This window comes from Oncorhynchus keta, chromosome 32 (genome assembly GCF_023373465.1).
Source record: "Oncorhynchus keta strain PuntledgeMale-10-30-2019 chromosome 32, Oket_V2, whole genome shotgun sequence".
Taxonomy (NCBI): Eukaryota; Metazoa; Chordata; class Actinopteri; order Salmoniformes; family Salmonidae; genus Oncorhynchus; species Oncorhynchus keta.
The window spans coordinates 8499217-8515767 of record NC_068452.1 but is presented as its reverse complement, the minus strand read 5'-3'; the positions used below and the strand labels follow the sequence as shown (position 1 = coordinate 8515767).

General features: G+C 48.9%; 1 protein-coding gene and 1 long non-coding RNA gene across 2 annotated transcripts in view; both read right to left on the bottom strand.

The window, feature by feature from the left end:
- The window catches only part of LOC118365721 (cytoplasmic phosphatidylinositol transfer protein 1-like), a 79222-nt gene that overhangs the window by 13518 nt on the left and 49153 nt on the right, over positions 1-16551 (bottom strand). The window contains exons 2-5 of the mRNA XM_052490626.1: positions 14688-14836; positions 7371-7459; positions 6813-6820; positions 5964-6035 (exon numbers count right to left, since the gene is read on the bottom strand). Coding sequence (XP_052346586.1) covers positions 5964-6035; positions 6813-6820; positions 7371-7459; positions 14688-14836 — 318 coding nt within the window. The remainder of the gene's footprint in view (positions 1-5963; positions 6036-6812; positions 6821-7370; positions 7460-14687; positions 14837-16551) is intronic.
- On the bottom strand, positions 1891-5854 carry LOC127914464 (uncharacterized). Its single transcript, XR_008088480.1, has 3 exons — positions 5051-5854; positions 3701-3844; positions 1891-2558 (listed from the first exon to the last, which is right to left on the bottom strand). It is a non-coding gene; the product is annotated as an uncharacterized LOC127914464 (long non-coding RNA).

Here is a 16551-nt window from a genome sequence, read left to right as displayed (position 1 = left end):
CGAGGAGGAGGAGGAACGTTGGGTCGAGGAGGAGGAGGAACGTTGGGTCGAGGAGGAGGAGGAACGTTGGGTCGAGGAGGAGGAGGAACGTTGGGTCGAGGAGGAGGAGGAACGTTGGGTCGAGGAGGAGGAGGAACGTTGGGTCGAGGAGGAGGAGGAACGTTGGGTCGAGGAGGAGGAGGAACGTTGGGTCGAGGAGGAGGAGGAACGTTGGGTCGAGGAGGAGGAGGAACGTTGGGTCGAGGAGGAGGAACGTTGGGTCGAGGAGGAGGAACGTTGGGTCGAGGAGGAGGAACGTTGGGTGGAGGAGGAGGAAGGAGGAGGAACGTTGGGTCGAGGAGGAGGAACGTTGGGTCGAGGAGGAGGAACGTTGGGTCGAGGAGGAGGAACGTTGGGTCGAGGAGGAGGAACGTTGGGTAGAGGAGGAGGAACGTTGGGTAGAGGAGGAGGAACGTTGGGTAGAGGAGGAGGAACGTTGGGTAGAGGAGGAGGAACGTTGGGTAGAGGAGGAGGAACGTTGGGTAGAGGGGAGAAGAAAGAGGGAGAAAGGACAAGGGAGGTGGAGGGAAGAAAGAGTGTGCAAGAATGAATGAAAACGAGCAAGTAAGAGGGAGAGAAAGAAACTATGCAACTGTCTAATGGTGAAGTCTCAAGGAGAAAGAGAGAGATAATGACAACCATAAACCATTAGGAACAGTATTTAAAGCAGTGGCTCTTCTCCAAGCCTAACGGCAGCCCTGCCCTGTCACGGTCTGCTACGACAGTCCACACCCTCCATTCATTCAGACAGAATATGCAGTCTGCTCACACACAAACACTACTTCATTCACACACTGTCATTCACACAGACGCACTTCATTCACACGTGTATGGATGTACACACACACACACGCACGCACACAAACTGAATCCAAACAGACATTCAACCCCTTCTCGGTCAGGAAACGGGACTGTGAGCGCGAAAACACATTTTTTTACAACCTGACATTATCTTTCCTAACACCGTGAGCACAGAAACACAGGGCTGCATATTATTTCACAACGTACAGCATCTTGGCAGAGAAGATTTTGAAATTCGGACCAGATTATACAGTGTCGTAAAAGATGCAGAGCTTGTGCTGCTGGTCAGCCCTGAAGCTGCATTGTCTGTGGAAAGAGTCACATGGGAGCTTTTTAGTGGAACTTGTGCGTGCAAACACATACGTTTGTGTGTCTGTACGCGACACCAAATGTGTACTTGATATGTGCGCATGTGTGATATGACACAAAGTGTGTATGTGTTCGAGTGTGTGTGCACGCACAGGGACACTGGCCAGCAGTTGTTAAGAGACGAAAGGTAGGCTGGGGTCGGATTACAGATGGAGAGACCAGAGTGTCTTCCTTTTACACTCAGTCTGCCTAACATCCTCACCTTTACATTCAGTCTGCCGAACATCCTCTCCTTTACATTGTCTGCCTAACATCCTCTCCTTTACATTGTCTACCTAACATCCTCTCCTTTACATTCAGTCTGATATAACATCCTCTCCTTTACATTGTCTGCCTAACATCCTCTCCTTTACATTGTCTGCCTAACATCCTCTCCTTTACATTGTCTGCCTAACATCCTCTCCTTTACATTGTCTGCCTAACATCCTCTCCTTTACATTGTCTGCCTAACATCCTCTCCTTTACATTGTCTGCCTAACATCCTCTCCTTTACATTGTCTGCCTAACATCCTCTCCTTTACATTGTCTGCCTAACATCCTCACCTTTACATTCAGTCTGCCTAACATCCTCACCTTTACATTCAGTCTGCCTAACATCCTCACCTTTACATTCAGTCTGCCTAACATCCTCACCTTTACATTCAGTCTGCCTAACATCCTCACCTTTACATTCAGTCTGCCTAACATCCTCTCCTTTACATTCAGTCTGCCTAACATCCTCTCCTTTACATTGTCTGCCTAACATCCTCTCCTTTACATTGTCTGCCTAACATCCTCTCCTTTACATTGTCTGCCTAACATCCTCTCCTTTACATTGTCTGCCTAACATCCTCTCCTTTACATTGTCTGCCTAACATCCTCACCTTTACATTCAGTCTGCCTAACATCCTCACCTTTACATTCAGTCTGCCTAACATCCTCACCTTTACATTCAGTCTGCCTAACATCCTCACCTTTACATTCAGTCTGCCTAACATCCTCACCTTTACATTCAGTCTGCCTAACATCCTCTCCTTTACATTGTCTGCCTAACATCCTCTCCTTTACATTGTCTGCCTAACATCCTCTCCTTTACATTGTCTGCCTAACATCCTCTCCTTTACATTGTCTGCCTAACATCCTCTCCTTTACATTGTCTGCCTAACATCCTCTCCTTTACATTGTCTGCCTAACATCCTCTCCTTTACATTGTCTGCCTAACATCCTCTCCTTTACATTGTCTGCCTAACATCCTCTCCTTTACATTGTCTGCCTAACATCCTCTCCTTTACATTGTCTGCCTAACATCCTCACCTTTACATTGTCTGCCTAACATCCTCTCCTTTACATTGTCTGCCTAACATCCTCACCTTTACATTGTCTGCCTAACATCCTCTCCTTTACATTGTCTGCCTAACATCCTCTCCTTTACATTGTCTGCCTAACATCCTCACCTTTACATTCAGTCTGCCTAACATCCTCACCTTTACATTGTCTGCCTAACATCCTCTCCTTTACATTGTCTGCCTAACATCCTCACCTTTACATTCAGTCTGCCTAACATCCTCACCTTTACATTCAGTCTGCCTAACATCCTCTCCTTTACATTGTCTGCCTAACATCCTCTCCTTTACATTGTCTGCCTAACATCCTCTCCTTTACATTGTCTGCCTAACATCCTCTCCTTTACATTGTCTGCCTAACATCCTCTCCTTTACATTGTCTGCCTAACATACTCTCCTTTACATTGTCTGCCTAACATCCTCACCTTTACATTCAGTCTGCCTAACATCCTCACCTTTACATTCAGTCTGCCTAACATCCTCACCTTTACATTCAGTCTGCCTAACATCCTCACCTTTACATTCAGTCTGCCTAACATCCTCACCTTTACATTCAGTCTGCCTAACATCCTCACCTTTACATTGTCTGCCTAACATCCTCTCCTTTACATTGTGTGCCTAACATCCTCTCCTTTACATTGTCTGCCTAACATCCTCTCCTTTACATTGTCTGCCTAACATCCTCTCCTTTACATTGTCTGCCTAACATCCTCTCCTTTACATTGTCTGCCTAACATCCTCTCCTTTACATTGTCTGCCTAACATCCTCACCTTTACATTGTCTGCCTAACATCCTCTCCTTTACATTGTCTGCCTAACATCCTCTCCTTTACATTGTCTGCCTAACATCCTCACCTTTACATTCAGTCTGCCTAACACCCTCACCTTTACATTGTCTGCCTAACATCCTCTCCTTTACATTGTCTGCCTAACATCCTCACCTTTACATTGTCTGCCTAACATCCTCACCTTTACATTGTCTGCCTAACATCCTCTCCTTTACATTGTCTGCCTAACATCCTCTCCTTTACATTGTCTGCCTAACATCCTCTCCTTTACATTGTCTGCCTAACATCCTCTCCTTTACATTGTCTGCCTAACATCCTCACCTTTACATTCAGTCTGCCTAACATCCTCACCTTTACATTCAGTCTGCCTAACATCCTCACCTTTACATTCAGTCTGCCTAACATCCTCACCTTTACATTCAGTCTGCCTAACATCCTCTCCTTTACATTGTCTGCCTAACATCCTCTCCTTTACATTGTCTGCCTAACATCCTCTCCTTTACATTGTCTGCCTAACATCCTCACCTTTACATTCAGTCTGCCTAACATCCTCTCCTTTACATTGTCTGCCTAACATCCTCTCCTTTACATTGTCTGCCTAACATCCTCTCCTTTACATTGTCTGCCTAACATCCTCTCCTTTACATTGTCTGCCTAACATCCTCTCCTTTACATTGTCTGCCTAACATCCTCTCCTTTACATTGTCTGCCTAACATCCTCACCTTTACATTGTCTGCCTAACATCCTCTCCTTTACATTGTCTGCCTAACATCCTCTCCTTTACATTGTCTGCCTAACATCCTCACCTTTACATTGTCTGCCTAACATCCTCTCCTTTACATTGTCTGCCTAACATCCTCACCTTTACATTCAGTCTGCCTAACATCCTCACCTTTACATTGTCTGCCTAACATCCTCTCCTTTACATTGTCTACCTAACATCCTCACCTTTACATTCAGTCTGCCTAACATCCTCTCCTTTACATTGTCTGCCTAACATCCTCTCCTTTACATTCAGTCTGCCTAACATCCTCTCCTTTACATTCAGTCTGCCTAACATCCTCTCCTTTACATTGTCTGCCTAACATCCTCTCCTTTACATTGTCTGCCTAACATCCTCTCCTTTACATTGTCTGCCTAACATCCTCTCCTTTACATTGTCTGCCTAACATCCTCACCTTTACATTCAGTCTGCCTAACATCCTCACCTTTACATTCAGTCTGCCTAACATCCTCTCCTTTACATTCAGTCTGCCTAACATCCTCACCTTTACATTCAGTCTGCCTAACATCCTCACCTTTACATTCAGTCTGCCTAACATCCTCACCTTTACATTCAGTCTGCCTAACATCCTCACCTTTACATTGTCTGCCTAACATCCTCTCCTTTACATTGTCTGCCTAACATCCTCTACTTTACATTGTCTGCCTAACATCCTCTCCTTTACATTGTCTGCCTAACATCCTCTCCTTTACATTGTCTGCCTAACATCCTCACCTTTACATTCAGTCTGCCTAACATCCTCACCTTTACATTCAGTCTGCCTAACATCCTCTCCTTTACATTCAGTCTGCCTAACATCCTCACCTTTACATTGTCTGCCTAACATCCTCTCCTTTACATTGTCTGCCTAACATCCTCTCCTTTACATTGTCTGCTTAACATCCTCTCCTTTACATTGTCTGCCTAACATCCTCTCCTTTACATTCAGTCTGCCTAACATGCTCACCTTTACATTCAGTCTGCCTAACATCCTCACCTTTACATTGTCTGCCTAACATCCTCTCCTTTACATTGTCTGCCTAACATCCTCTCCTTTACATTCAGTCTGCCTAACATCCTCACCTTTACATTGTCTGCCTAACATCCTCACCTTTACATTGTCTGCCTAACATCCTCTCCTTTACATTGTCTGCCTAACATCCTCTCCTTTACATTGTCTGCCTAACATCCTCTCCTTTACATTGTCTGCCTAACATCCTCTCCTTTACATTGTCTGCCTAACATCCTCTCCTTTACATTGTCTGCCTAACATCCTCTCCTTTACATTCAGTCTGATATAACATCCTCTCCTTTACATTCAGTCTGATATAACATCCTCTCCTTTACATTCAGTCTGATATAACATCCTCTCCTTTACATTCAGTCTGATATAACATCCTCTCCTTTACATTCAGTCTGATATAACATCCTCTCCTTTACATTCAGTCTGATATAACATCCTCTCTTTTTACATCTGCAGGGCTTTCACTAACATTGTCTGTCCATGGAAGTGGGTCTCACACACGATAAATGACCAGACAGGTTGATGCCCGCCTACTCTCTCTTACGACATTGAGTGGATTTTTCCAAGACCAAGACTGACAACTCCTCACACACACACACACACACACACACACACACACACACACACACACACACACACACACACACACACACACACATAATAGTCAAGATATTGTTCTGTAGAGAAAGGAGTTTGTGAATTGGTAGAGAGAGAAGGACAGAGTATACATGAAATAGCCTCTTCAATTAGCAGAGCTGCACTTGGCAGACACTGAGGGGCCATAAGGTCCCTATTATGGAGTGACTTTATCATACTGAAGGCCTCAGAGCAACACACACACATGGTCTTCACTCACATTGTCATTGCTGCCTTTGTTGTCCTCGTATTTCGTCTCTATATGAATGGAGAACTTGGGCAAGAAAGAACACTGCAAAACAAAGACAAAAATGTCTCAGGTGAGACACTTGAAAATGGTGGAAAAACAACAGCTTTCACCTGAAACTGGCGTTTAGTTTCAGAATGGTTTGTGTGGCAGAGACATTTAGTCTCGAGACTTCTTGTACCAATATCCCCACCAACCGATGCGTTTGGTTCTTTGTTCAGAAAAGGGGGAGATGAACGTATGCTCGTGTCTGAGTGGTCTGTGGGTGGTGTGCATGTACCCCCCCAAATGACTCACACACAGCCATTTTATTGCGCCCGAAACGGGCTCCGTCACTGTCAAAGCCATGTCTCCCCTCCACCCCCCTTTCCCCTCCATCCTCTCCTCCTCTCTATATTAAGCCATATGACTCAGTGTGGTGGCATTTATCACTTTCAGAGGATTTGAAAATGCCACAGCTCAAAGGCTTTAGAAGTTTCAGACATTATGTAACAGGTGGCAGACGGTCATCGGTCTTAAAACCTCCTCAGACATTAAAACACAGCGTCGGTAGAGTTTTATAAATGGGTTGAAACCAATGTTGGTTCTTAACACTTTCTGTCAACTAGTAGTGTATAAAGCACAATTTGTATGTATTATGGATCCCCAGCTTCTCCTCCTGGGTTACAGCAAAATCCAGGCAGTTGTACAATATTAAAAACACATTACATTTACAATCCGTCCATGTTGCTGCATTGAATGAGTCCGGACACCCCGCCCATTACTGGACTGCGGCGGCTCTCTTCACAGCTCTGTGACCAATCAAAAGGAAGAGATACTTACTGTGTACTCTAGAGAGGCAGGCGCAGGAGGGACGCGTGGAAGCGGAGAGGGGAGAAAACACAACACAGTTTAGGGCTTTTCAATGACGCGACAACACGGTAGCAACGCAGACAGGTTACGATGTGACACGAGAAACAACCCAGCTCACACATCCGGGGAAACGCTTGCTGAACCTTTTTCCACGGTCTTTTGAAGAAGCTTTTCTGGGAAATGATGCTGACCCGACGGTCTAATAACGTTACGAGAATAATAGTCGGACATGTGTTATTTCAAAACCAAATGGGAACCGGACAGAAATGTTGCCAGAATGTTCTCTCAGAACAATTTTTTTTTGGGGGGTCTGTGTGCACACTACAGTATAAGTAGCTAGCCTGGCCATGCTATGAGCTCAGTGCCACAGTAACTAGATTAGGTTGAGGTTAGCCCGGTGCATTTCCGCTAGGGTTACGGTCAATACGTGGTCAGAGTTCATTTCTGACCTAACACAAGCATTAGTGGTGCATGGAATGAATGGATCCTGGTTCTACAAGGAGACGTCGGTGTTGAGCGTGCGCTCACCTGTGATGGTGTAGGGGTAGTAGTTCCAGGCCTTCTCTGTTACGTAGAAGATGTTGGGCACCACTGCTCGAGCCCAGCTGGGCAATTTACTGTAGATAGATAGATAGAGAGAGAGGAGAAATGAAAAGCAAGAGAGGAGAAGAGATGGAGAGAGAGATGGAGAGAGGAGAAATGAAAAGCAAGAGAGGAGAAGAGATGGAGAGAGGATAAATGAAAAGCAAGAGAGGAGAAGAGATGGAGAGAGAGGATAAATGAAAAGCAAGAGAGGAGAAGAGATGGAGAGAGAGGAGAAATGAAAAGCAAGTGAGGAGAAGAGATGGAGAGTGAGGAGAAATGAAAAGCAAGAGAGGAGAAGAGATGGAGAGTGAGGAGAAATGAAAAGCAAGAGAGGAGAAGAGATGGAGAGTGAGGAGAAATGAAAAGCAAGAGAGGAGAAGAGATGGAGAGAGATGAGAGAGAGGAGAAATTAAAAGCAAGAGAGGAGAAGAGACGGAGAGAGAGATGAGAGAGAGGAGAAATGAAAAGCAAGAGAGGAGAAGAGATGGAGAGAGATGAGAGAGAGGAGAAATGAAAAGCAAGAGAGGAGAAGAGATGGAGAGTGAGGAGAAATGAAAAGCAAGAGAGGAGAAGAGATGGAGAGAGAGATGGAGAGAGGAGAAATGAAAAGCGAGAGGAGAAGAGATGGAGAGAGAGGAGAAATGAAAAGCAAGAGAGTAGAAGAGATGGAGAGTGAGGAGAAATGAAAAGCAAGAGAGGAGAAGAGATGGAGAGTGAGGAGAAATGAAAAGCAAGAGAGGAGAAGAGATGGAGAGAGAGGAGAAATGAAAAGCAAGAGAGGAGAAGAGATGGAGAGAGCGAGAGAAGGAGAGAGAGAGAGATGGAGAGAGGGGAAATGAAAAGCAAGAGAGAGAGATTGAGAGAGTGAGAGAAGGAGAGAGAGGAGAAATGAAAAGCGAGAGGAGAAGAGATGAGAGAGAGATGGAGAGAGTGAGAGAAGGAGAGAGGAGAAATGAAAAGCGAGAGGAGAGAGAGATGGAGAGAGCGAGAGAGAGATGGAGAGAGGAGAAATGAAAAGCGAGAGGAGAAGAGATGGAGAGAGCGAGAGATGGAGAAATGAAAAGCGAGAGCGAGAGATGGAGAGAGCGAGAGATGGAGAGAGCGAGAGATGGAGAGAGCGAGAGATGGGAGAGATGGAAGAGAAATGGAAGAGAGAGGAGAAATGAAAAGCAAGAGAGGAGAAGAGATGCATCATGTCTGATTAATTGGAGCCATCATCATTTCTAAAGTTGGAGTGGTTTCTCTTCCTTCCTTCCTTCCTTCTCAAGGTGAGTGGGCGTGTTACAAAAGAAGCTTGAAAATTAAACTAAGAACATTGAAAAAGATGACGAGAGACAGCAGCACTTACCAGAGCCGTCTACAGCCTCACGACACTGCCTCAACGAGTTTGCTTTTTCATTATTACAACGGTGAGGTTCGGTGGGAGAGGTTGAGCTCTCTTTTTCACGCAGATGCACCGAAACACACAAGCCTCGGCAGGAAAGGCTGAAGGGGACATATTCACTCAAAGGCTCTAGTGAGTGTCCACGTTGTGGCATAGAGATTGGTGTGTGTGTGTGTGTGTGTGTGTGTGTGTGTGTGTGTGTGTGTGTGTGTGTGTGTGAGAGAGAGTGCATGTCAGCCTCCAATCTCTAATAAAAGCTTTAGAAATTCAATTTTTCTTTGATCACACATCGATAGAGAAGTCAGCTACATGACGGAGTGCGTGGCGACAGCTGATATGAAGAGAAACAAAAACGCCAAAGGAATGTTGACAGGCCGACTATTCACAGCCTGTCCCCCAAAAGCAAATGACTGTCACTCCATCTGCTCATCGTCTCTCATTCTTCGTTTAAAACAGTCCCTCGTGCCCGTCCACACATTGGTACGTCACACTGCGCCCGCCAAGCTCTGAAAGCGGTGGTAAGGTATCGCTATCCCCACACATTTCCTACAGTATTTAAAGACTGGCAGGGAAACCAGTCATTTGCGCTTAAGTTCGGAAAGTGTGGACTAGGGTGTGTGTGTGTGTGTGCCCGCAAAGTAAACCCACTCATTTTATTCCATCACAAAATTAACTATCCGATTCAATGTGTAAATGAAGACCATCGAAATAATGAATTCCTAAATTCATGTTTAAAGTTAAGAGGTCATTCAAGCCAGAACAATAATCTAGCGAATCAGAAAGGTGATTGAGTGCTGGGGACCATGACGCAATGCTCACTGGCTTCAATTTCCTGCTTTCTTTGAAATGTTCGGGCCAATGAATTTCTATTAAATAAATCACATCTGTCCTGTTCTTGTTGTGATGCACGATACATAACTGGCCCGAAACTAAATGGTCTTCTATTCCATTTAGAATGTTCTTCTCATCTTCAAATAATTTTCCACGACATTTATGTTTTCCACGACATTTATGTTTTCCACGACATTTATGTTTTCCACGACATTTATGTTTTCCCGACAGAAAGGCCTTGGTTTGCACAGAGGGTTGAGAAGAGCTGGCGGATTCAGTGCGTCTAGGAGTAGTCTCTCCCTCCCACGTTCTCCTCTCTCTCTCCCTCCCACGTTCTCCTCTCTCCCTCTCCCTCTCCCTCCCCGTTCTCCTCTCTCCCTCTCCCTCCCACGTTCTCCTCTCTCTCTCCCTCCCCGTTCTCCTCTCTCCCTCCCTCCCACGTTCTCCTCTCTCCCTCTCCCTCCCACGTTCTCCTCTCTCCTCTCTCCCTCTCCTCTCTCCCTCCCCGTTCTCTCTCTCTCCCTCTCCCTCTCCCTCCCACGTTCTCCTCTCTCTCCCTCCCACGTTCTCCTCTCTCTCTTCCCTCCCCTCTCTCTCTCCTCTCCCTCCCACGTTCTCCTCTCTCTCCCTCTCCCTCCCACGTTCTCCCCTCTCTCCCTCTCCCTCCCTCCCACGTTCTCCTCTCTCTCTCCCTCCCACGTTCTCCTCTCTCTCTCTCCCTCCCACGTTCTCCTCTCTCTCTCTCCCTCCCACGTTCTCCCTCTCTCTCCCTCTCCCTCCCACGTTCTCTCTCTCTCCCTCTCCCTCCCACGTTCTCCTCTCTCCCTCCCACGTTCTCCTCTCTCCCTCTCCCTCCCACGTTCTCCTCTCTCCCTCTCCCTCTCACGTTCTCCTCTCTCCCTCTCCGTTCTCCCCTCCCTCCCGTTCTCCTCTCTCCCTCCCCGTTCTCCTCTCTCCCTCTCCCTCCCACGTTCTCCCTCTCTCCCCTCTCCCTCCCACGTTCTCCTCTCTCCCTCGTTCTCCCTCTCCCTCCCACGTTCTTCTCTCTCCCTCGTTCTCCTCTCTCCCTCTCACGTTCTCTCTCTCTCTCCCTCCCACGTTCTCCTCTCTCGTTCTCTCTCCCTCCACGTTCTCGTTCTCCTCTCTCCCTCTCCCTCCCACGTTCTCCTCTCTCTCCCTCTCCCTCCCACGTTCTCCTCTCTCCCTCTCCCTCTCTCCCTCCCCGTTCTCCTCTCTCCCTCCACATTCTCCTCACCCTCCCCGTTCTCCTCTCCCTCTCCCTCTCACATTCTCCTCTCTCCCTCTCCCTCTCACATTCTCCTCTCTCCCTCTCCCTCTCACATCTCTCTCCCTCTCCCTCTCATGTTCTCGTTCTCCCTCTCTCTCTCTCTCTCCCTCCCACGTTCTCCTCTCTCTCTCCCTCCCACGTTCTCCTCTCTCTCTCCCTCCCACGTTCTCCTCTCTCTCTCCCTCCCACGTTCTCTCCCTCTCTCTCTCTCCCTCCCTCTCCTCGTCCCTCTCCTCTCTCCCTCTCCCTCTCACGTTCTCCTCTCTCCCTCCCACGTTCTCCTCTCTCTCTCTCTCCCTCCCGTTCTCCTCTCTCTCCCTCTCCCTCCCACGTTCTCCTCTCTCCCTCTCCCTCCCACGTTCTCCTCTCTCCCTCTCCCTCTCACGTTCTCCTCTCTCCCTCTCCCTCTCACATTCTCCTCTCTCCCTCTCACATTCTCCTCTCTCCCTCTCCTCTCTCTCCTCTCCCTCTCACATTCTCCTCTCTCCCTCTCATTCTCCATTCTCCTCTCTCCCTCTCCCTCTCACATTCTCCTCTCTCCCTCTCACATTCTCGTTCTCCCTCCATTCTCCTCTCTCCCTCCCATTCGTTCTCCCACGTTCTCTCTCTCTCCCTCCCACGTTCTCCCTCTCTCTCTCCCTCCCACGTTCTCCCCTCTCTCTCCCTCCCACGTTCTCCTCTCTCTCTCCCTCCCACGTTCTCCTCTCTCTCTCTCTCCCTCCCACGTTCTCCTCTCTCCCTCCCACGTTCTCCTCTCTCCCTCTCCCTCCCACGTTCTCCTCTCTCCCTCTCCCTCCCACGTTCTCCTCTCTCTCTCTCCCTCTCACATTCTCCTCTCTCCCTCTCCCTCTCACATTCTCCTCTCTCCCTCTCCCTCTCACATTCTCCTCCTCTCTCCCTCCCACGTTCTCCTCTCTCTCTCCCTCCCACGTTCTCCTCTCTCTCCTCTCCCTCCCACGTTCTCCTCTCTCTCTCTCCCTCCCACGTTCTCCTCTCTCTCTCTCCCTCCCACGTTCTCCTCTCTCCCTCTCCCTCCCACGTTCTCCTCTCTCTCTCTCCCTCCCCGTTCTCCTCTCTCTCTCTCCCTCCCACATTCTCCTCTCTCTCTCTCCCTCCCCCTCCCACTCTTCCCTCCCACATTCTCTCTCCTCTCCCTCCCACGTTCTCCTCTCTCCCTCTCCCTCCCACGTTCTCCTCTCTCCCTCTCTCCTCTCCCTCACGTTCTCCTCTCTCTCTCCCTCCCACGTTCGTTCTCCTCTCTCCCTCTCCCTCCCGTTCTCCCCGTTCTCCTCTCCCTCTCCCTCCCACGTTCTCTCCTCTCCTCCCTCCCACGTCTCTCCTCTCTCTCTCTCTCCCTCCCACGTTCTCTCTCTCTCTCTCCCTCCCACGTTCTCCTCTCTCTCTCTCCCTCCCACGTTCTCCTCTCTCCCTCTCCCTCCCATGTTCTCCTCTCTCTCTCTCCCTCCCTCCTTACATAAGGCAGACACCTGGTTCACTAAGCCTGAGATGGATGTTTATGGAGAGGTTGCACTTGTAGTAGTCAACATGGACACACACACACACACACACACACGGCTGAAAGGCACCCATCTGCTGTCAAGAACTAGAGCAGCGGGGAGTGTGTTTAAGAGGTGGTAGGGGCTTAGGTAACTGCAGCCGTGGTTGCACAATGAGTGGCGAGTTAACATATGCACACACACACACACACTGTCCCTGCTGTTGCTCAACCTCACTAGTTAATTCCCTCATCGTCATACTGCGTCCTCTGATGTACTGTGTCACCATTAAGACAGTACTTCACGTGTTCACCTCTTCTCTTACAATAATGAACAGTGACGGTTTTCCTCCTGGGAGTTGGGTAGTGCCAAATTGTTATGATCGTAATACTGTAGTCTATAGCCAGGCCTTATTCAAACTGTACGTGATGTATTCCCATGACAGATTCAAGCGGGACGGACTGTCATAAGACCTGACCCAAGGATGTGTCGTTTTGAAGAAACGTCTCCTTCTGAATATGCATGTCTCTCTCTCTTGCTCTCCCTCCCCTCCGTGTCCCTCTGTTCCCCTCCTTCCCCCGGTCTCTCCCTCTCTCTCTCCTGTGTCCTTCTGTTCCGCTCCTACCCCCGGTCTCTCTCTCCCCCTCTGTTCCCCTCCTTCCCCCGCTCTCTCTCCTCTGTGTCCCTTTGTTCCCCTCCTTCCCCCGCTCGCTCTCCTCTGTGTCCCTCTGTTCCCCTGGTCTCTCCCTCTCTCTCCTGTGTCCCTCTGTTCCCCTCCTTCCCCCGGTCTCTCTCTCTCTCTCTCCTGTGTCCCTTTGTTCCCCTCCTTCCCCCGCTCTCTCTCCTGTGTCCCTTTGTTCCCCTCCTTCCCCCGCTCTCTCTCCTGTGTCCCTCTGTTCCCCTCCTTCCCCGGTCTCTCTCTCTCCTGTGTCCCTCTGTTCCTCCCTCCTGTGTCCCTTTGTTCCCCTCCCCCCGGTCTCTCTCTCTCCTGTGTCCCTCTGTTCCCCTCCTTCCCCCGGTCTCTCTCTCTCTCTCCTGTGTCCCTCTGTTCCCCTCCTTCCCCCGGTCTCTCTCCTCTCTCTCTCTCCTGTGTCCCTCGGTTCCCCTCCTTCCCCCTCTCTCTCTCTCTCTCTCTCTCCCGTGTCCCTTTGTTCCCCTCCTTCCCCCGCCCTCTCCTGTGTCCCTCTGTTCCCCTCCTTCCCCCCGGTCTCTCTCTCTCCTGTGTCCCTCTGTTCCCCTCCTTCCCCCGCTCTCTCTCTCCCCCGTGTCCCTCTGTTCCCCTCCTTCCCCCGCTCGCTCTCTCTCCCCCGTGTCCCTCTGTTCCCCTCCTTCCCCCGCTCACTCTCTCTCTCCCGTGTCCCTTTGTTCCCCTCCTTCCCCCGCTCTCTCTCTCTCCTGTGTCCCTCTGTTCCCCTCCTTCCCCGGTCTCTCTCTCTCCTGTGTCCCTCTGTTCCCCTCCTTCCCCCGGTCTCTCTCTCCCCTGTGTCCTCCTGTTCCCCCCCCTTCCCCGGTCTCTCTCTCTCCTGTGTCCCTCTGTTCCCCTCCTCCCCCCCTCTCCTGTGTCCCCTGTTCCCTCCGTTCCCTCTGTTCCCCTCCTTCCCTCGGTCTCTCTCCTGTGTCCCTTGTTCCCCTCCTTCCCCCGGTCTCTCTCTCGTGTCCCTCTGTTCCCCTCCTTCCCCCACTCTCTCCTGTGTCCCTCTGTTCCCCTCCTTCCCCCAGGCTCTCTCTCTCTCTCTTTGTTCCCCTCCTTCACTCTCTAGGATGAGCTGTACAGCAGGGCAGACCCTGCTGACTCAGCACCTTTAGGTCCCGGGCATCCTGACCGCTGACACAGGTATTTGCGATGAAATCTAGCTCTCTCTGTCCGTAGATCTTGCACTTAGGAAGTTTCTGTCCTTGGATGCTCAGCGATGCGCTGGGAAGGTCACACACACACGCACGCACACACACACGCACACGCACGCACGGCTGAGAGCCAAGAAGTGAAGGGGGAGTATTGTGTGTTGCACAGCTGTGAGGGCTAAGTAACTCGGGGCAACGCGACAGCAGCAGTCTGCCATGCGAAGCCTCGAGTGTGTAGGAACAACACTGTCGGCGTTCCAAATGGCACCCTATTCCCTACATAGTGCCCTAAACCTATAGATGATGATGATGGATATTTTCAGTAGAGGAGCAGCCCCCCCGCGTCTTGTTTTGGCGTACAACCCTTGACCACAGATCTCAGATTGTACCTTTAATGCGGGTGGATGACGGTCGCTCACCTGTTGAGGTAGACACGCTTCTCCGTGAACTGACCCCGACCGTGGGCGGGGTCATCAAACGGTTCATTCTGGACCACCTCCACCCCTTCGCCGCGGTCACTCTGCTCATGGCTGTGTTTGCTGATCATATATAGCTGACCAATCCTGTACTGGAGAGAACAGAGGGAGACAATGTTTAGGGTGCGACCGCCAACATGAACACACTCCGTTTAACAAAAGGAATTTAATACAGCTGATCCGAGTCCTGTAAAAAGGGCGGAAACTGAGAGGTGGACCCGGCCGTGAGGTGAACATTAACAGGTGTGACTAGGAAGGACACGCGTGGATTCTAAAACAGTGCCTTCGGAAAGTATTCACACCCCCTGGGCTTTTTCTACATTTCGTTGTGTTGCGAAGTGGGATTCAAATGGGTTGAATTGTCATTTCTTTGTCAAAGATCTACACAACATATTGTGTAAATGTCAGAAAACAAAAATAAACACAAATTTAAATAAACATTTCATTACTTTTTTCTTCTTCTTCTCTCTATTATGTTATTGACTGTATGTTTGTTTATGTGTAACTCTGTGTTGTTGTTTGTGTCGCACTGCTTTGCTTTATCTCGGCCAGGTCGCAGTTGTAAATGAGAACTTGTTCTCAACTGGCCTACCTGGTTAAATAATAATAATAATTTGTTAATTAGATAAGTATTCAACCCCGAGTCAACACATGTGAGAATCACCTTTGGCAGCCATAACAGTGGTATCTGCGAGAGCTTTGCAAACCTGGATTGTACAATATTTGCCCATCTTTTTTTTTTTTTTAAGTATTCAAGCTCTGTTAAGTTGGCCGTTGATCATTTCTAAACACCCATTTTCATGTCTTGCCATTGATTTTCAAGCCGACTTAAGTCAAAACTGTATCCAGGCCACTCAAAAATTCTTGGCAAGTAACTCGTGTATATTTGGCCTTGCGTTTTGGGTTATCGTCCTGCTGAAAAGTGGATTTGTCTGGAGGAAACAGAGAGGGGGACCAGACCAGAGAAGGGTTAGGCTTTATGCCAGCAGCATGAACATGTACAGCAACAGAATAAAACAAATAAGAGAGAGTTCAACCGACAACCACGCAGCAATGTAAACGGAAACCACGCAGCAATGTAAACGGAAACCACGCAGCAATGTAAACGGAAACCACGCAGCAATGTAAACGGAAACCACGCAGCAATGTAAACGGAAACCACGCAGCAATGTAAACGGAAACCACGCAGCAATGTAAACGGAAACCACGCAGCAATGTAAACGGAAACCACGCAGCAATGTAAACGGAAACCACGCAGCAATGTAAACGGAAACCACGCAGCAATGTAAACGGAAACCACGCAGCAATGTAAACGGAAACCACGCAGCAATGTAAACGGAAACCACGCAGCAATGTAAACGGAAACCACGCAGCAATGTAAACGGAAACCACGCAGCAATGTAAACGGAAAACGGAAACCACGCAGCAATGTAAACGGAAACCACGCAGCAATGTAAACGGAAACCACGCAGCAATGTAAACGGAAACCACGCAGCAATGTAAACGGAAACCACGCAGCAATGTAAACGGAAACCACGCAGCAATGTAAACGGAAACCACGCAGCAATGTAAACGGAAACCACGCAGCAATGTAAACGGAAACCACGCAGCAATGTAAACGGAAAAACCACGCAGCAATGTAAACGGAAACCACGCAGCAATGTAAACGGAAACCACGCAGCAATGTAAACGGAAACCACGCAGCAATGTAAACGGAAACCACGCAGCAATGTAAACGGAAACCACGCAGCAATGTAAACGGAAACCACGCAGCAATGTAAACGGAAAACCAACGAAACCAGCAATG